This window comes from Parasteatoda tepidariorum, chromosome 2 (genome assembly GCF_982258835.1).
Source record: "Parasteatoda tepidariorum strain Cologne lab strain chromosome 2, Ptep-v5.0, whole genome shotgun sequence".
Lineage (NCBI taxonomy): Eukaryota > Metazoa > Arthropoda > Arachnida > Araneae > Theridiidae > Parasteatoda > Parasteatoda tepidariorum.
This window is the reverse complement of record NC_141756.1, coordinates 86,491,455-86,513,389: the sequence shown is the minus strand read 5'-3', so window position 1 is coordinate 86,513,389 and position 21,935 is coordinate 86,491,455. Positions and strand designations below refer to the sequence as shown.

Below are 21,935 nucleotides of genomic sequence, written 5' to 3'. Positions count from 1 at the left end.
AGGATTTTTTAAAAATAGAAAATACGGTATCATGCCATGAAAAAAGTTTCACAACTTAACTACACGAGAATAACTATCTTCCTTGACAACCGGAACTAGGTTTAGAAAAAATACTAGCATAACTTTTCTAGACAGTCTAATGGCTATACTTTCTAGCAGTTAGGTATGCATTTATCCAAACATTTCAGAGAAGTGTTCTCATACTAATAAGTTGCTGTTCTTTTTTTTTATCGAGACATGAATTCTAACTCCACAGTTTTTTAACAGATGGCATTGTGTTAATTTTTATCAAGTAGTGCGTGGCCACTTTAGTTGTTGCTGTTACAAATGCCAGCAAGCATTATTTTGGGAGAACCAAACGAATTTAAGGCAGAGGGTTGCTCCTCCTGTTTTTCAGCGGCGCCATCCATGTCCCAAAAAAAGACTAGCCATTTTTATATACCCAAACAGCACTTTTTATAGCTATTGTTGGAGCCGCTCGAAAGATTTTAGCCAGACTTAAATGAGCATCACTTTGGATAAAATATTATTGCACAGTTGTAACTTTAAGATAAACGAATCAACATTTCTTACAGGAACTTTGAATTAATATTTTATTTTAGAACAATTATTGAACAGTCTACCCAATTTTCATTTTACAACTGCCAATGTTCAACTCCGTCGCCTTGTAATTTTGAACCCAATCCAGAAATCAAGAGAACTCTTGGAACAGGTATTGGGAGAAATTTGCCTCCGTTGAGGAATTTTTGATGTAACTAGCCCGCAATTGCGTAACATGGATAGGGAAATCACGAAGACCTTCCACGGTTTGACTGACTTCAAGAGGATTCTAACCCATGATCCGTCTACCACTGAGGATATTTTTTCGTCAGCACTGTTGGCGATGCGAGTAGGGTGCGGATTTTGCATCGACCAGCCACCACTGGGATTCGAACCAATTCACCTCACTGGGAGGCGAGCGCTCTATCTCCTAAGTCACCACGGCTCAAGTATTAATATTTATGATTATTGACTTCTGAATTATTGCAATAAAAGCTCTATTCAATACAAACTTATTCTAGTAGTCTGGATATCTTCATAAAACCCATCGAAATATCTTTTAAGAGCAGCAATACATTAAAATAGAAGCTACGATATCATGCCATGAAAGAACTTTCTCTACATGACTTCCGGAGTAATAACTATCCTCTTTGACAGTGGGAATTCGGTGTAAAAAAAATACTAGCGTAAGTTTTCGAGACAATCTAATGGCTATACTTTCTAGCAATAAAGGAAATCGATTCGTCTTGAGGAGTATCCTCAGACTAATAAGATTTTTTTTTTGCGAGCGTAAGATGAAATTACCACTGTCCACTGAAAGTGAAGATAAATTATTAGTTTTCTTTTGCAATGGATATCTTGAAACTAATGAACACTCCGGACACTAAATGAAATTCTATTTCAAATCTGTTACAATGTTGTTAAAAATCTAATCTGTAACAAAATTGTTGTAATGATTGTGTTTTATCAGACATTTATTTATTATAGAGTTTCATTGGTGCTAGTTTAAATTTAGATTATATCTTTACATATTAATGAGATGTATTTTAAAAGTATATTTGAAGGTCATACGGCAATTTTATGATAAGCCTCACTCTAAAATTGTTCTAGATGGGAATTTGGAAAAGAAGTACCACAATTTTGCTATAAACAATAAGTTGTTTCAGCGATTCAAAGTGTAATCAAATTGAAATTTTAGAAGATTTTGCTACCTCTTGCTTACGGAACTAGAAATACTATTCTTACTCAATTTCAAAATTACTTAAAGTTCGTCGATACTGCTAACTAAAAGAAGCTATAAAGTGACAGTTTGTGCCCCAAAGTAAAAGCATTCTAAGTAAAATATTTGCAAAGGGCTCTTTCAATTTTATTTTTATGAACTGTACAACCTCTGCAAACCTTCGTTGTTTTACAGCTTTCCTCAGTTAAAAGCACTATCTATTGGCAAATTTTTGTAACTAATTTTTAAGTTTTTATAAAGGAAAAACTGGTTAAGCAGAATTCATACATTTAAACCTTTTATTTACTTTTAAAACCATTCTTTAGTTTGGGTGCAACTGATAACTAAACATGAATCTTCACTTACTCAACATTTTTTTTCCAAATGACTTAAAAGAGCTTAGTAAAATTACACTTTATTTTGAAAATATTCCAGTCAGATTTCATGGAGTAACATGTTATGGTAGAGTAAAAATGTATGACGGTAATTTGCTCGTTAAGAAATGTTATTTTAATGAAAAAATACACTTTCAAAGCAGCTTTCTGATGGTCATATGCATTTAAAGCCAATTTTCATGAAAATTAGCTTTAAAAAAATTAAATAAAAATTAGATAACAAATAAAAATTAAAAAATAATTAAAATTATTAATTAAAATTATTAATATCATAATAAGAAATGTAAAAATGAAAATAAAAACAACAGGAAACCATTTAATTTCTCCAAGTTTATAGCTTTTATATACGCATACAGAGTGTCTCATGTATTAAAATTGAAGATTCAATTTTTATAAAAATGATATTTAAATTATCAAGAAAGCTTTTGCCATTTCTAATTAAACTAAGATTCTAACAACTCCATCCGTTCAAGCGATTTTCCATACAATGACATCAAAACAAGTACAGTCAATTCTTTGGGTATATACACTTTCTTATCCCATAATAGTTCATCTCTCATTAACAATAACTATGGTTCATATCTTCCGTAACGGATTTTCTATACTTCTTCACCAAAACTCCGCCTGAATCAGATTGTTCCAAAAATATCGCCTGCTTATTTTAATTGATCGCATCATACTATTTTTTAATATTACTTATGTTAGCCTGATTTTTTATGATTCTTACAATGGTGTTCCATTATTGTCACCCTTTATATATATTTAAAATCCGACTCAAAAATAAAGACAAAAATATGCAAATCATGAAAAGAGAGGCCGCACTAAACATCATAATACGTGTAATTGAAGAAGGGGAAGAATTAAAAGATATTTATTATAAAACGGTTTCAAGTTGATGTTTTATACACCTACTTTCCACAATAGTTGTTTGATGAAAAACCCTGTATATAACAATCACTTCATATATTACATCAAATAATTTCAATAAGAGTTTCACAATAAATGATAATTTTTCGATTGGGATAAATACTTTGTTTTACATATCTCTAAGGCCAGAATATGCAATCATTAACGTCGCATTATTTTTATTATTTTGAAACTTCCAACATTTTCTAGTAATAACGTTTATCATCGACATCAGCTAAATCATTTTCTTTGAGTATTTTTAGAAAACTGCGATGTACGAGACTGGAATAAATAAAATAAAACATTTAGTTTATGACATCAATATTTCTGTACGGAAATAAGTATCGCTACGCAGCAGAAAAAGGAAGGAAGGAAAATTTTTACGAGTGTAGTTTTGTAACAAGTAGCGTCAGAGCAAAATATTGAAGGAGTTGCTTTTAGTTCTTTCAAAAAGTAAATTGATGGCTTCAAAAAAGGTGGTACATATTTTATAAAGAAATTCGTCCTGTTAATTTAATATTTTTTATGAAATATTCGAGTATGTAGTACAGTAAATCACTTCGTGCTCATTGTATGAATAACTATATCTTCAATTTAATACCACAAAAAATACTATTTGATTTTAACGTTTTTTACTTTTTATAAAACATCGAGGAAAAAAGCATGATTGTTTCTCACTTTCTGTGTCTTCAAAAAGTGTTTAATTATCAGAATGTAAATTAATAAGAAGACTTATAAGACGTACATAAGATTTCACAAATTTAAAACAAGCATTTATTTTCAGTTGATAAAAGTAAAACATCCTTTGTGTTTTGAGCTTAAAACTTAATTATCGGTATGATAGGGGTCGAATTCACAAATTAAAAGCGTAAATTATTTATATCCAATGTATAAAAATTATTTATCTTTTGTGATATGAGCGCAAAACTAAATGCTGCATAGTTGGAAATAGTCAATAGATCAAGTGAATGCGCTGTTGTGCCACACACCAAACTCAATGAACAAGTTGGTTGTGTTTTTGTGCTTGACTGTGCTTTTACTAGCAACAAAATACACTTACTTGTTTTATTAAATGACTTTTAACGTTAAAACTTAATACACTCGACTGCTATTGGCAACACAGGAGTGACCACGCTCGTGAACTTAATACAGCTCTCTCGGCTTCTCACAAAACAGCAATGAATCAACTAATGTATCGAATGCTATCACAGATAAAATTAAATTCCGATGGGAGAGTACTGTATCGTGCCTAACACTACAATTATTCAATTCCTTTTCACTAGTATATAGGACATATTAACTAGATTCTACATTGGGGTACTTTTTGATAGATAGTTGGCATTGTCGAAAGCTCTTTTCCCACAACTCATAAACACCGGAGCATAGTTACAGGGCAAAAATTTCATACTTTCGTACAAATATTTTCAATTAGAATGGTCTGATACTCAAAAAAATATTGCTCTGTAGTTTTCTCCATCTGTTGGTGAACTTATAAATTCTATTTAAAACTTAATGGGTATGCATTTTATATTTACCTGAATTTTTTTTAATCAGAATGCAACTAACCGTATATTTTTATCTGAAACTAATTTGCAAGTAGTCTGTGATTTTGGGGGCACCCGATATTTTTTATTATTTATCATAATGCACATTAAAGTGGTATTGTATCTTTATTCTTTGTATTCAAACACTATATTTTGTTTTCTAACTAAATATCATAGGAGAAGTGGATAGTTTTTTTTTTAAATAAATCCTCTGAATTTGAATAATCCATTCAAATTATGCATTGTTTATTTTCTTTGCAGAAGCTGTATCGTTTCATCAACACAGTAGAACTAGTTTCACCTCATCATTCAGTTAAAGAAATCATTTCAAACTTAAGAGAGGGACAAATAGCCAGCCTCTTTCAGAAAAGCGTCAAAAAGGTATGTTCATACAGTTAATTTAATAGTTGTAGTTATATATAATTTGTTACGATTACTTTAATTTTATTTAAATCAATATACAGTTAAAACTAAAAGTGAAAACATCACCTCATATTAATTAGCATTTTAACTTATATTAAAAGTGTATTTTTTTCCCTTTCTAAAGTTTATAGATTATTCTGGTACTTCTAAATAATCATGTCCTTAATCCTTTCTGTAAAAGTCATTATGCGCAAAAAAAGTACTGTTATCATTATCATTGCAGTACTATACGGTTGCGCTTTATACCCAATGTTGAAAATCTTCTATGCGTGTTTACAGTGAACGGTTACGGTTGTTAAAAGTTTTTTTTAAAAAATAATATAGAAAAAAATTTTAAAAGAAAAAAAGCTAAAAATTTTAGAAGGCAGAAATATCAGCAATTCTTGAATGCTTTATAAGCTTACAGCATGACATAAGACTCCGTGTATAACGGCGAAGTATAATGGTCCTCCGTAGAAAACCACTTTCAGCCATTTTTCATTGAAGAATAAAAATCAATAGCATGGGAAAAGAATTTTTTATAGCATTTATACTAATATTTTAATCCTAATCCGGGTGAGGAGATTTCGATTCTGAATTAGTTTTGCTCCTAATGCTACAGTTTTTAATGGCATTTTCAGTCAATTTTTGTATCGAAACGTACAGTATTCGTAACATTATATGTAACAGCAGTCTTGTAAATATTGGAACCAACTTCTAGGGGAGTTAGGGAAAAATTATCAGGATTAAAACTGCATAGGAACCTGGATATGTCACCCCTATTGTGGCCTGTTCAGATGTTCACGAAGAAGCAGTTCATTATAGGAATGCTCCCGTAGCGGCGTATGATGACTTTTCTGGAACTGAGTTTCTATGAAATTTAGATCCTGATAAAAAGGGATTTGGAACTACATTTATAGCATGGAAAATGCCAAAGAGTAGATATGGAGATACATTTTCGACAAGTCGACGACTCAGTTCTACCGAAAGTGTTTTGACTACATCTGCAATGAAGAATAAACTATCGTGATTTGTATGCTGTATCTTGCTCTCTTCATCTCTGTCAAGCGTCGCCACAATTCGTATTGATAATATCATTCTTATTCCATTTTAATTTTTTTTACTATGGGGATTACGTTACGTTTTTTAAAAAAATAGGTGCTGCCATTTCAAAAGTTATAAAGTATGTCACTGCAACCGAAAACGTAAGAGTTGAATAATCTTTACCGTACAAGCATTCTAAAAAAACGTACAGTCAAATTTAACTAAATTCCTGTTTCTTTTCTCCCAAATATTTCTTTTCCTCCGAAATCTGAAGGGAAAAAAAATGCGAAAGAAAAAGAATACATAAAAATTTTTTAGAACTATCTGAGAGCATAAAAAAATTACCAGCACACAGCTGTACTGTAAAATGAGTTACTATTTATTAACTCAAATAAAAACTTAAAATGCAGTAGAAAGGTAATAAAAAGAATAAGCATTTTTTTCTACAAAAAATAACATTATTTAAACTTCCACAGGCTAATTAAAATTATGAAAAATACATTTCTATTCCCTCACAAAACTCTAATAATAATTAATTAGGATAATTAACTTAAATAAATTCGAGCTTTTTTGTGTTTTTCCAAGTCATCAAAATTTATTCTATAATTATTTGAAACATAACCTGACGAAAAAGTGCATTTTCAAGTAATTGGATTTTTCAACCAACTTACTTAATCTGTTTTTCTTAATTACTGGTTTTATCATAATAATATTATAAGCCATAAAAAGAATGATTTAGTTACAGTTCTTGGGTTTAATTAAAACAAGTAAATTATTAAGAAAATGTTAATAGTTTTTATGGATTTAATAAATTCTTAAATAGGCTTATAGAAATGGGGATAATCATCAATAAAATATCGAACAGAAAAGCATGCAACAAACTAGATTAGTGAGATCTTATTTAGATCTTACCATTAACAGCATAAATCGAGTGTACTACAATTATAACAAGCGAAGAAAACAATAAAGAAGTTTCTAGATCACTATAAGCTCATTTTTCCCTAAGCACGTTTCCTCCAGTTTATGAGTTCGTTTTTTAAATATGGGCTTTAAAAATCCAGTAAATGAAAAAGTATGAATTGCTCGGTCTTAAAAAAACAATCTGGAGCAATATAAAAAGTTCCCTAAAAAAACTCAAAGAACGCAACTTCGATCATCAACTCTTTGACGCAGATAGAACATCTGTTTTTTCTTTTGCTGACACTCTAACTACAAGCAAAAATATATTTTGATATTTTTAAATTATGAAAAACAGTCTAATGGTTATTAAAAAAAATCGGTTCGATTATTCGAATTATGTTTGTACCAAAAAATAAGATACAAAAAGGGTAGCAAAAAAAACTTTTTCATTTATATTTAAAAAACAATTCTAAATAATTTATTTTGTAAATAATTGAAATTTCAATGAAGAATAACTTTTTCTCTTAGATCTAAAAAACTGCAAATGAGTGCAAATTTAGAATTGTTTATAAATGAGTCGTTTTTTGGGAGATTTTACATTTAACACAGAAAAAGACACCGGTGTTTCATCCTGCATTTCATAACCATGAATTATTAAAGTGCTAAATTTAATATTATTCTCTTAATCGAAATTAATACAAAATAATGAAAAAAATATGAAAAGTATGCTTAGTAAAAATTCTGGTTAAAATTCAAAGGGTTAAAAAAACGATGCATCTTTAACCGTATATATGGTGATTAGTTGTCTAAAGTTTTAAAAAAGGCCCTTTTTTACTTGCCCTATAATATGCTATACTTCAAGCATTTTTTTGCATAATATTAAGTAATGTGATATTTTGAAACAATCGAAATTCAAATAAAATCTATACTGATATATATTGTATAATGATATAAATAACCATATATATAGTCATAGTAGATATTAGTCTCATGATAAGTCTCATAATAATTCTTGTAATAGTGAATATAAATCTCATAATAATCATTATAAATACTCATAATGCGGTTTTTTTTTCTTAAAATTTAATATAGTTGTTTTTTTGATTACAGAAATTCAAAGAAGAAGCTCGAAGAAGAAAAAGCAAATCTCAGTTTTTCGATATGATACAAGAAATTAGAAGAGCGTAAGAAATCTTTTCTAAGATTCTGTTTTCTAAGATAATTACTTTTTCTAATTAAATACAGTTGAAATAGCCGTCCGAATTTTGTTTGTTTTACTAGACATACTCGGTGTCAAAAGAAAAATTTCTTTAAATAAATTCATGACATAAAAGTAATGAAAATTAAAAGTAAGACTATCTGCAAATAATAAAATGAATTTTGGAGGCATCAATTGAGAAATTTACAGAAATAGTATCAAACGCTATTTTTGATAAAAACGAATCTACCGTCCATCTGATCCATCTGATCTGTGTGTATAAGAGCAAGTAAAAAGCACTAACCTTAAGATACTCAAAAAATGAATTAGTAAATAAAATAACACATTAAAGTAGAATATTCATATCTTGTATGCCAATGTTAGAACCAATATTTGTACTTACGTATTTCGTCTAATTTGGTAATTGAAGGCTGAAGCAATCGTTATGAATCTATTGCACCGACAACAATTATCACATATTTCAAAAGTATATTCGTTTCACAACATAGTTTATTTATAAATCACATCACCAAGCCTTTATAAAGTGCTCTAATATCACTGAATGCTATTTTAAGTCATGTATTTTTTCCCATCAACAAATATAACAACAACGATTGCTTTGAAGCAGATATTGCGAGTGGTTTGTAACACGAGTTTAAACCCGCTTTCGTTCGTAAATATTTATGACTAGTTAAAAATTTTCAACCAGTTAAAAGAACGAATTAAACTTGACGGTTAAGAAGAGCCAGCCAAATGCTTATAATATAACATGGAGGTAGCGAATTCAAATACCGCCGTAACTTTTATTACATGTTTTTCAAATTCGCAATGACTTATAACGCTGTACTTTGTAATGAGCACACAAGCCTGCATTATCTATGCGTAATAATAAATGAGTTCACACTACTCATTTTAAAAAAATGTTTTCGTAATTATAGCATTCATAAATTAGTGGGTAGGTAGGTACTTAATTTGCGTAGCACTAGAGCTGCATAGGGGGCTATTTTATTTTATTTTATCCGCGTTGAATAGCCGATCCAATTTTGGGTTTACGACTACTGATGTTCAACTTCGTATCCTTGTGGTTTTTAACCAATCCAGAAGAGAAGGAAACTCTTGGATCAGTACTCCTAGACGTATTGATTTGTTATGGAAACATGGAGGACTTTGCTACTCTACAGATTTAACGTACATCAGTCTCCATTTACTACACGGGAGTCTTCGGACGGTGGAGATCGAACCCCTGAACTGTTGGACATGAGCCCAGTGCCCTACCAAACAGGCTATCCCGGCCGCGTAGTGGGCTATTGGCGGTAGTATAGGAAACATCTCAGAGGATGATCAGAAGATATGCCATCGCAATTTTGGACTTCTTCAGAAGGGATAACTTCCCTGCTTTGGTAACCAGACGACCTGCGCGAAAGTTGAGCATTTTACGATAGAAAAGTTTACCGAGTACCGATACTCCACACCCTCGGTCCCTACTCAGACTGATCAAAGTGGTCATCCGCTTACTAACCGGCCTGACTACAGTGTTCTACTGGGTACCGTATCAGTCCACTGCGGAACCATAAATTTGTAACCGTTATGAACCATACCAGATAATTATTACTCATGGCTAATGCGAAAGTTCCAATCTATGGCTACGCTAATTTTATAACCGTCGTTGAACAGCCAACCCAATTTTTAGAGTTTACGACTACCAATGTTGAACTCCATAGCCTTGTAATTTTGAACCCAATACAGAAATCTTGGATCAAGTATTGGGAGAAATTTTGCCTTCGGGGAGAACCTTTTGATGGAACTGGCATTTGACACGGGAGAAATCACGGAAACCTTCTACGGTTTCGCCAAGGGGATTCTAACCTATGATCCGCCTACTACTGGGGATATTTTAAGTCAGCACTGAGGTTGGTGCGAGCCATGTGCGGAATTTGTAGCGTCCAGTCATTGCTGGGACTCGAACCCGGTTCATTGGTAGGCAAGCGCTCTATTCCCTGAACCACCCCGACTAAGCTACGCTAATTGAAAAACTTCAGTGCTTGGAACGAATCACTCACGTGCGCTTATTTAAAGTACGACCAACCAAAAAAAAATTTTATAAACGCATGCTAAATTGAAAAACACAGTTTTTGAAACATATGAAAAACAATAAACTCATAAAATATACATGCATGATTACTGTAGTAATCGAACCCGCTCCTCTTTGTACTAGAAATTTTGGTGGTACTGTGTGGTCACGAAGGCTCAGCTATTTTTTATTTCATCAAAATCTGAAGTTTCTATTAAAAAAACATTTAACGCACACAGTAATAAATACAATTTAGTCTCTGCATACTCGCACTGTTCTGACCAGCAACATACTCAATACCACCGAAAGCAGTTGCACTCCCTTTTTCTCCCACCTAATTATGGAAAATGACTCTGGCATTCCAAAAGTGCTGCAAAACCTTCCTAAAAGTAAAACCTTTCAAATTGCATAAGATTATGCGACTACCCACGTTAGATCAAACAGAGCACGATTCATATCTCACAATGAGATTCTTCGATCCTTGCTTGTTAGATTATTTTATCACCGATAATAACAACCAGTTCATAAGCAGCATTTATTATTAAAACCCATAGCTTTTTAATTTTAAGCTTAACTCAAAAGGCAACAGCGCTTCTGTTAGAACAATTCTTGGAACTAAGCCAGATGGAATCAGTTCTGACAATTATCCCATACCAATAAGTTTCGATAATGAAATCATAATAGAATCTAATTTGGGTATGAACAATATTTTTGCACAGTGAATGACAATATTCTTCAAATAAAATACCAAATTCCAATATAAATTGTCCCTCAGTGGACTGATCGTAAAGACACGGTTCCCAGTAGAACACCGAAGTCTAGCATCACTGACTGTGGTCAGTAAGCGGCTGGGTGATCACTTTAATCAGCCTGCGTAGAGACCGAGGGTGCTCGGTATCGTTCCTCGTTAAGCTGTTCGACCGTAAAATGCGCTCGCCTTCAAACCACCAAAGCAGGGGAGCCATCTCCTCTGCAGAGGATCGAAATAGCGATGGCACATTTTCGGATCATCCTCAGGAATGTTCCTCAGACAATCGCCAATAGCCCATTGTGCAGCTCTAGTACGACGTATATAAAGTGCCTACCTGCCTTCAGTATAAATTCAATTAGCATCTAAGTGAGGCATTCGTGAAACAGTCCTTTGTGAGCCAGAAAGGTTTTTTTCCCAATGGCAGGCACTGAATTTGAATCTTTTGCTTATACTATGCCAGAATTGTTGCTCATTTCGCGTTACCCACTGGGCACCTGTGAACCAAAGTCGCGGAGGCGAGCAACATTGCCCTCGCCACACTGCCACAAACCCGTTTATAGGGTGTGCCACATTCACACATCATACACACACAACAGAGGACAGCACAAAGAGAGAGAGAAACATCCATGCCCAGAGCGGGATTCGAGCCAGCAGCCTATGGCTTCGCAGTCAGGCACGCTAACCGCTCGGTCACCAGGCCGGCGAGCCAGATAGGTGTAGTATTCACAATTTTGTGAATGAGGTTAACTTTACGCTTTAACCAGACGTACTGCCTAGAAAATTGGTATCTATCTATTCGAAGATCTTAAGCAAGCCGCAAACGGGAATCAAACCCCAGTTCTTCGCAGAGACAGCTCAGTACTCTAATCACTGAACCATAGCAACTTTAAATTTATTAAGCTTACTAAAAAATTATTTAGCAAGATTAAAAATGAGCAGTAATATTTTCATACCAATTTACTTATTTATGCGATAGTGTTTCTCTAATTTCTAGGCTGCAAACTTTTATGTATTTGCATACTAATACTTTTTTTCAAACTTGCAGTTTTATAGATGTAATCTAAGTGTCGATTATGTCGAGTTCAAAATAAGCCCCTGCACCATAAAAATTATGTCTTTAATATTTTTAGAACAATTTAAGTAGATGCGACGGAACATATTCATACGACAGAGCATGATTTTTTTTTTCGGAAATCCTGGTCTAAGTAAAAAAAACAACTTCAACAGATAAAGGATAGTAAACCCATAAAGCAAAGAAAAAAAATTAAAAATCACATCAAAAAATGTCACATGACGACACGTGACTGCCGCTGATGATGGATATTGCGAAAAATAGTTTAATGTGATTATGTGTGTGTAAGGATGATTTTCATATAATGTTTTCTTTAATTTACACGCTTACTTTCTGCAACGCCATCTGGTAAAATATTTCCAAGCTAAAATCTGGAACTGTAGAACGGAACATATAATTACACATGCCCTGTCACACACAGACACACACATATATATATATATATATATATATATATATATATATATATATATATATATATATATATATATATATATATATATATATATATATATATATATATATATATATATATATATATATATATTATATAACCGTTATATTATAGGTGCATATAAATAATTTTTACGGTGCCCCGTATATAAATAAATCATTTACATTTCAGTGTGCACCAGCAGAATGAACCAAAAGCTACCATAGCATGGGAAGATTCCCGTACTCAACTCACTGCACCAAAAGCTGTGACAGCCATTTCCCCACCGGATGGTGATGTTCCCTGGGAAATAGAGGAAAATACTTTGGTAAAAGAAGAAGAGGATGAAAGTGATGAAGATGATGACGATGATACGGAAATTTTTCAAGGGAATAGAAGAGTTATACCGGATATATGGTTCACTTCGAGCTTTCAAGATCTTACTGAGACATCGGTGCTTCTCCATTCAAACAGGTAACTTTCAGATTCTCTCGGTATATGATCAGCATTCATAAACAATGAACGCATGATTTTTATTTGCTTATTTTTATTCATTAATTGTATATTTTAATGTCGTTTACACTCACTTTGTTTACTTCTAAAAAAACACATTCCCTAGCTGTTGTTGCTGTTGTTAATTTACGTCGCACTAGAGCTGCACAATGGGCTATTGGCGACGGTCTGGGAAACATCCCGGAGGATGATCCGAAGACATGCCATCACAATTTTGATCCTCTGCGGAGGGGATGGCACCCCCGTTTCAGTAGCCCGACGACCTGCGCGCGAAGTCGAGCACTTTACGGTAGCACAGCTTAACGAGGACCAATACCGCACACCCTCGGTCCCTACGCAGACTGATCCAAGTGGTCACCCACCCGCACACTTACCGCAACCAGTGATGCTTGACTTCGGTGATCTGCTGGGAACCGTGTCTTAACGATCAGTCCACTGCGGGACCACATTCCCTGGCAGAGGAATAAGCCAGAACCCAATATAGTTCATCGTCGTAGATCTTCCTTGGTAGAGGAATAAGCTAGAACACAGTATAGTTTTTCGTCGTAGGTCTTCCCTGGCAGCGGAAAAAGCCAGAACTTATGAGGTTCATAATATAGACTCAGAAAGTCTATACTATGAACCGAATTAAAAAAAAATTAAGTTTATTCTTTAATAAATGTTATTGATTTTGACAATAATTGTTTTAACAATTAGTACCAGACTACCTGTTTTAAGCCGATTTTGACTAAAATATCCTTTTTTTTTGTTTCTTATATAAAATGAAACTATGAACTTTCTCTTTCAAAAGCAATTTAAATTTTGTTCTTATGCCAAATCGAACAGAAGTTACGTTGAATTAAAAAATCATTTATTTTGGTTATTTCAATGATATGTGTGCCTTTTTTGTCCTTTTTCTCAAAGCAAATTTTCGGTAATTTCCCATCATTTTAAATTAAATGTCTTTAAAAAAAATTTCGGACCACTTGAAATTTTATATGAATTTTTTCTATACACAAGTCTAGGGAATAGACAACGGACTAGTTGATTCGACTATTATTTTATATTATATAGTTAAAATTAACGAATTGCAATTTTTGGCTTGTTTTGCAAAATAAGTTTCAATATTTGCTATAAAATATCTAAATATTAATATAATGTTTGATACGTAGTCTTTTCCCTACGCTTTTATGAGTATGATAAAGCAAGAATAATGAAAAAATAACAACTAACCTATGTGATTTTGAAAAGAGGTCGATTTTTTTAACAGTTTTCTCTGCATATTTTCTATAAAAAAAATCTAAAAAAACTTTGTATTTATATCATGTCTTAGTGTATAATTCACACATATATTCAAATAAAAATGTCTAACTTACGAATTTCAAAATTTTACCTCCAAAGGGATTCGGTACCTTAAATCCGAAAATTACGCAATGCCCTCTAACAACATGAGGGACCTTTGCCTTGCCCAATAGCCCTCGGAATCTTTCTGAAGAAATATTAAGACTACTTTTCGATGGCTCTGTTGCCACTTAAAATACATATACTTATTTTAAGTGGCAACAGAGGCTCTGTTGCCACTTAAAATACTTCTTACATATATTAGACTAGTCTGATTTCTTGATTTCTGTTGAGGGCAATAATTTAATAAATTATAAAATTTTCTTAAACAATTCATTTATTCTATTTTAGATACTATGCAGAGTCGCCAGACGATCCGGATTCATTAGTAGAGTCCTACAGTTCGGCTAGTACAATGACCTTCAGTAAAAATCGAACTCGGCTAAGCGCTAGTACTGGTGATTTAACATCGATGCAAGTTAAAGAAGATCCTTGGCTGAAAGTTGGCGTCCTGTCCTACCCAAAAGTGCGTTCTTTGGATGATATTTACCACTTACGCCGAGATTCATTATTGACAATGAGTGAGAACAAAGAACGAATAGAATCCCTGGAGTTTGGCGACAATCTCAGCGCCAACTGGCAATCTTCCTACACCATGGATGAACTGAGGTTATTAGCGATGAGCAAAGAGGATATTGTCAGACTTTGGCAAGGTTCTGAAAGAGCTTTGCTGAACAGGTTGCAAGACACGTTGAAAGAAAAGAGGCTTCTGGAACAAAAATTGTCTTTTATACAAAAAACCTTACTCAAACCTCCTTGAAGAAACTATGAAAAAATGTTCTTTCTTGAAGGCAAGGATAGTCAGCAAACGAAAACATGTTCTCTTTTTCTCAAGAGTCTGGAGAAAACCATATATGGCATGAAACCATTTGAAAGATTTTTCTCGATTTTGTCTTTAAATAGCGAATTCTAGACTTTTTGTAGAACTTTTTTAGAATGCCCAGATCAGCAATTGAGCTTTTAAGAATATAGAAATCAAATATTAATAGGCAGAAAATATTTAAGGTATACAGAGATAAGTATTTTATATAGATAAAAAAAATTTATTGGTAGAAGCAGATTAAAAAGTAAATAAAAACTGTAAACCAACAAGAACCTGATATACTATAATTTATCACTTTATGCTTAATGTGTTGGGTCGAGGTTAAGCGTTTTTCTTCTTCTCCTTTTTATTAAATAATCAAATTTTTGAATAATTTTACAAATTTGCAGGGGGTTTAAATATGCTATAATCGCCTCACCATCTCGACAAAATTTTAATTTGTAAAGAAACTAACGGGAAAAAAATTGCCAAGTTATTTCTTAAATGTTATCAATATCTGAAATTATATAATAGTTAACTTATTGAAATATTGTTTAATTAAAAACATTATTTAACCTATTACTGCCCAAGGTTTCAATTTTTATTTAAAGAAAAGTTTTTAGATGGGATTTAATTAATTTTCGTGCTGATTTCAGGTGGTTCAAAAAGTATGGTAAAAATCGAATATTTCGAGAAAGATGTATCATATAAGAATCTGAAAATACACGACAGAATTTTTCTTCTAGAGATGTAACCAATGATACCAAACTCAAATCATGAATGGTATCATTAGACAGGTTTTTCATATTATTATTTTTATTTCTTCGATTTGATTGGTAATTTTTGATGGAGCTTCATTTTAAACAATGTTTGCCTCATTTCATTTTGCGATTACAGTGCCATCTATTGCGTTAGAAATCAATTTGATATCATTGGTTAGCGTCCTCCTGAAAACATTTAATGCACGTGTTTTTAGGATGTTGATGCAATATACATCTTGTGACATTTGACTATACTTTTTGAACTCTGTATAATATTAATATACAAATAAATATTACAAAACTGCCACTCGGGGAAATAATGGGCTAAAATAAACGAATTTTTTAAAGTCTTCTTTTTCTTACTTTTTTAAAATTGATTTTGAAGTATATCTTCTTTTTTTTAAATTGTCTAATAGTAAAGATAAGAAATAACGGGCACTACAACTAAAAAAAACTAAATGTATAAGGAATATTGAATAGAGTTGGAAAAAAAATTTAATTTTCCAAAAAAACTGTAAAAGTCAAATTAGTATTAATTATCGAAAATTAATCAAGAAAAAATAAAAACAAAGAAGTTATAAATTAATGGCGCATTTTTAACGAGAAAAGCCATTGAAAAAGACATTGAAAGCTGTTTAAATGCCGGTGCTTATTGAGGTACAGTATACCGCTTAAATGCTCTCTAGATTCCAGAATGGATACTAACTGGTTTCAAAATTTCCAGCGTGCTTGAAAAGTGGTGTTAAAATTTCCAATACAATTTTATACTGGTTACAAATTTTCCAGTATATTTGGAAGCTGGTATCAAAATTTCCAGTGTGGCAACATGATGGTTTTAAAATTTCCACTATCCTGACATAATGATTTTAAATTCTCCAGTATGGTGCCATAGTGTACTGAGTCATACCATCAGGTTTTAAAATTTCTGCCATGGTTTTATATTGGATTTAAATTTCATGTATACTGGTTCTGGTTTTTGATGGTGCCATTTCGAATTTTTTTCAGTGGGGGTCCCTTGTTTTCAGCAAAGCCATAAACTTTTCTATCTACTTAAATTTCCAGATTTTCCACGGAATGGCATTTTTACTCCAGTATCTCTAATAAATATTTCAAAAAAGTATTCCAACACTTGGTACTGATCGCGATCCACCAAGGAAACTCTTATTTCACCAAAATGTAAACTTTTGTACTCGAAAACAATGTCTCTTTTAGCAAACGCATTGTTTCCAGAAATTAAGCAAAAAATAAAAAAGGAGCTCTTTTATAATTTAACATTTTTACCTTTCGTTTTGAAGTAGTTAATCGCTTTTGAAAATAGCATAAAAATACTATTCATAATCTTTACAAAGTTAAAATGTTTAGAGAAACATTAATTTTCATTCAGTGCTTCATAACATAAATTTCAAAAACATTGTGAGGACGATTTTTTTTTAAATCATTTTAACTACTAAAACTAGCTTTCAGAAAATTAAAAATTTTAGTTCAGAAATCTAATGGAAGTTCGTCAAACCAGATTTTCAAAACACTGATTTAAATCAAGATCAAAACAGATCTCAAGGATTGTTTATTAATCTCAAAATAGCAAAATAAGAAAGTAAAGTATCAGCTGTATTTTTAGGCGCTTAAACATTACTTACTATTTTCAGTTTGAAAAAAATGGCGAAACGAAATATCTTGCAACTTATTTTATGCTGTTTTATAAACTAGTTTTATTGTTAATGTAAAGAAACTAGTTTTCCTGTTAATTTAATCTTATTTTAGAAATGATTAATTAAACTATCTTATTTACAAGAAATGCTAGGAAAACATAACACTATGAAATGAAATGTAAAGCTTAAACTATCGCATTTAGAAGATATTAATTGAAAGACTCAAACAAACAATAATCCATCTCTTTACTTGCATTACATGCATTAAGCCTCAGAATTTTAAAAGAAAATATGAAAATTGCTTACATGAAAATGTTGTATAATGTATACCATTAATATACATTTTTGAATCCTTATAAAGAAAAAAGCTGAAAAAACTACGCATTTTTGGGTTCACCAACTAGTATTTTACTAAGGAAAAGAAACAGAAACGTTTCTAAACTTTGATAAATCATTACTAAGGTTGGAGCAACTAAGGTATTAAAATCATCAACAAAAAAAACAGTTTACTTGTCTTCTGGGACCGGAATGCATTCGCCTTTCGTTAGGAACTATTTTCAAGCTTCATATTACAAATGAAGATTATTATAATCCTTCAATAGTAGTTCAGAGTATTAATAGGTTTCTATTTTTCCTCCCTTATTTATGACTCTCAAAGTGAATACTTTATTAAGGACGGACATTATAGAACACCTTGAGTTTTTATTTAACTTTTGAAAAATTTGGAGACAAAGATATTTCTGGATAATACGATTCTAATTGGTCTCACTGGAAAGCTTAGGGTTAAAAATTATGAAGTACTAACATATCTTAATGGTAAATTTGGACTAAATTAAGAATATTATGAACGGCATTTATTGGCGTAAATCCGACTTGATTAGAACAAACGGACAGGAATTTAGGAAACCAAACTTACTACAAAGCTAAAAATAGATTAAAAATATTTCAAAGGAATGGTATTTCGAAAAATAAATCGCAAAAATAAATAAATAAATAAATATTGCTTACTACATATTTTAAAATATTTTTTGCGAATAAAATGCTTATTTCTTTCAATATGTTACATGTACACTTGTTCTTTGGAAAACACCCTGTATAACGTAGCTTTTAAAAATGCATTCAAGTGTTTGAAATATCAGAAATTGTAAAGTATATTTTAAAAAAATTTGCTACCTACAAAATAAGATAAATAAAATAAGAAAAAATAAATTTTCTTTTTGCCATCTTAAATTGTGCCTACGAGTTTATTGGTTTTAACATGTTACGAAAATACATGTTTTTAGAAAACAACCTGAATAATATTTTTCTATAATGTAAGTTTCTAAAATGAATTCATGTTTTCAAACAAACAAAAAAATTAAAATATATGAAAAATAACCATTTTTATCAAAACAGGGAGATAAATAATAATTTTCAGGACTCGAATCGCTTTAAATGGTTTTTAAAACTTCTTACGTATTTATATGAATCGAAAATAAAGTATGTCTCTATTGTTATTACCTACTATTTATCTTTATGTATTATTTAATAAGAACAAGTGTTATGATCTAAGTTTTTCTCTTGTACTAAATAAACTTTATTAATATTATAGTTTTGGTCGCATTATTTGTTTCTAACCTTATTGAAAATTTCATCCATTTGATTATGAACACATCATGCTTAGTTTTATTTTTACATAAATAATATAAAAAAGAAAGATTGTTTTATAGGTTTTTTTGTAACGTTTATATTTTAAATAAACACTTTGAAAAAATTGTTCAATAAAAAATAAAAACTATCTGTCGGGCCGAAATTTGCAGGACTTGGCGATTATTCTGCAGCAGATCACGAGACGGAAATCTTCCTTTAATATGATTAAGCAAAATATAGCTAGTGATAAAGTTTTAAACCATAAAAAATTAAAAGCTGTAATCAAAAATGTAAACTTTAATACTACGCTAAAATATAAAATGAAAAAAAATAGTGCGTGGAGTCCCTCCGCGCGGAAGAAGTTAAACTTCGCAACCTGCGACGTTAATAGTAGAAGAATCCGCAGTCGTAGAAGGATCACTAGTTCTATTCAACGACGCTTTTTCCTGCTCCACTCGCTTCCGTGCTCTATAATCACGGTAATATTGTGCATTTTTCCCTCATGGACCTCTTGAACCAGTGGAAGTGCTTGTGGTTGCCTCATCGTCTCACCCTGGAAAATGTATTTGTATTAATAATGTATGTGAATGCGTCATAATGTAATTTCATAAGAGGAAACCTAACAATCAATTGATATTCACAATAGACGTACCATGACATAACCTTAAATCCGTCGCATTGTCCGTGGGATTGTTTTCACTCATTTCTTACAATTGTTATCCACTAAATTTGAAAATAAAAAATACTATTCGCGACCGCAACGAACTATAGGGGGCGTTGTTGCATGAGACTAATACCTGCGATTTCTATATGAACAGTCATTCAGTTACTCTAGAGACGTCGTTAATGTAGCACGTAGCATTGCAACGTTCCTTCTTTATTGTGGCTAATTAAATTTCAAAAAGAAAAATGCTTGATATTCTTTCTTATGCAAACGAAAACAAAATGGTATCTCTTTTTATTAGAGAAGGAATATCCAAAACACATCGGAAAAATATTTGTACATTAACAGAAAAAAATATGTATTTTCTTATAAGAGTTAAAACCTAATGCCCGAGAAATAGTATTACTAAATTTAATGATATAACATGAAAGGCCCATTTGAACTTTACATTCTATAGTTTTAAGAATCATATTACTTCAAAAATTAAAATGAACAAAAAGTATACATAAGCCTCATAATTTAATGAAATTTAATTTTGTAAACAAAGCTTTTTGACAACAATTTTTATCAAAAAATTTCAAGTTTCAATAAAAATCACTATTTAGAAACTAAGAAACGTAAAATAAAGAATGCTGACGAAACAAAAACAAAAAAACAATTCTTTTTTGTCGCCATTTTTAGTGCTACGAAAATTCGTCTTTGGGATTTGCCAAAAACAAAACAAGATGCAATTGTATTTTTTTTAGGAGAGAAATATTTTACCGAAAAAACGAAAATGTACCAATTCCCACAACATAAAACTTTATCTTGGTAAACGTACGTTTTGGAAATGTTATTTCATTTGGAATCTTATTTATCAGAGTTCATATGGCGATATGATTGTTTTGAATCTATGCTAAACTCTATAGCGGCTCATTTTCCACCGAAATCCGATTGACTATTTTGATTTTAAATAAAGTGTTTTATTTTATGAATTGTCGCAAAAATTTTAAGTGTAGATTGGCGGCACTTAAAAACCGCCAAATCTGTAGCGGCGGTGGCGTTAATACGTAAGTACCGAATTTTTATTCCATATTTTTCTGAATCATATTACTTCAAACATTGGAATATACAAGAAGTATACATAAACACATAATGTTATACCATTTAATTTTTCAAAAAAAGGTTTTTTGAGGACAATTTTTATCAAAAAATTATAAACTAAAAAACGGAAAATAAAGAATTCTTAGGATAAAAAAACGATTTTAAGAATTCTTTACATTGAAATAAAAACTTTCATATTGTTTCTTTTTTTATTATTCTTATAGTTCTTAATCAGACGTAAAAAACCATTCTGTAGAGAACCATCATCAAATGAAAAAAAAATATTTACAAGCAAATTTTTTATTGTAAAAATCATTGCACTTACCTGATTTATAATTGGGTATACTATAGCCTACGTCACAGGTTGTGTTATTCCTACTAAATTTAACCCATGAACGGCATTTTCTGCGAGCCTAACTTCAAGCCACAAATAAACAAACGAAGTGTTTGATCGTTTAAATAGCTGCTCGCCAGATTTTATTGCATTATAAAGAAAAGTAATTGATATTCGATTTTTGATTAATAATTGATTTATGTGGATAGTGGCATTTATGTGGATAGTGGCATAGAATTTAGCATTGCCTCATGGTAAATATTATTCCTACTAAGTGGAAGTAGTTGTGTTTTTTTTATAATATACCCAATTCCCGGAGAATTCCAAAATGATAAGTTCCTTGTTTGAAAACTTTATTCTCAAATAAAAGATACATAGTTTATCCCTTCATTACTTTTAGATAACATACTACACAGCAAAATTTTATAATTGATGTGAATTTGAATATGTAGCTAAAAACAGAATAGCTGAATTCTAGTTGAACTTATTCTTTCAAAACTAAAAAATACTTACCAAGAAAACGATTAAAATTAATTAAGAATCAGCACAAATGGCACTATTTGAAGTAACTTGGATAATTTTTTATTGTTGTTTTCCAAATTATATGGATACAGAAATATATACTATTCTATAACGAAGAAGAAT

General features: G+C 31.3%; 1 protein-coding gene across 1 annotated transcript in view; it reads left to right on the top strand.

Annotated features, from left to right (window-relative positions):
* LOC107439866 (glutamate receptor ionotropic, NMDA 3A-like) overlaps positions 1–19,164 on the top strand; it is a 310,237-nt gene extending 291,073 nt beyond the window's left edge. The window contains exons 11-14 of the mRNA XM_087157671.1: positions 4,866–4,985; positions 8,061–8,134; positions 12,668–12,949; positions 14,660–19,164. Coding sequence (XP_087013797.1) covers positions 4,866–4,985; positions 8,061–8,134; positions 12,668–12,949; positions 14,660–15,128 — 945 coding nt within the window. The 3' untranslated portion in view covers positions 15,129–19,164. The remainder of the gene's footprint in view (positions 1–4,865; positions 4,986–8,060; positions 8,135–12,667; positions 12,950–14,659) is intronic.
* The last annotated feature ends 2,771 nt before the right edge of the window (positions 19,165–21,935 follow it).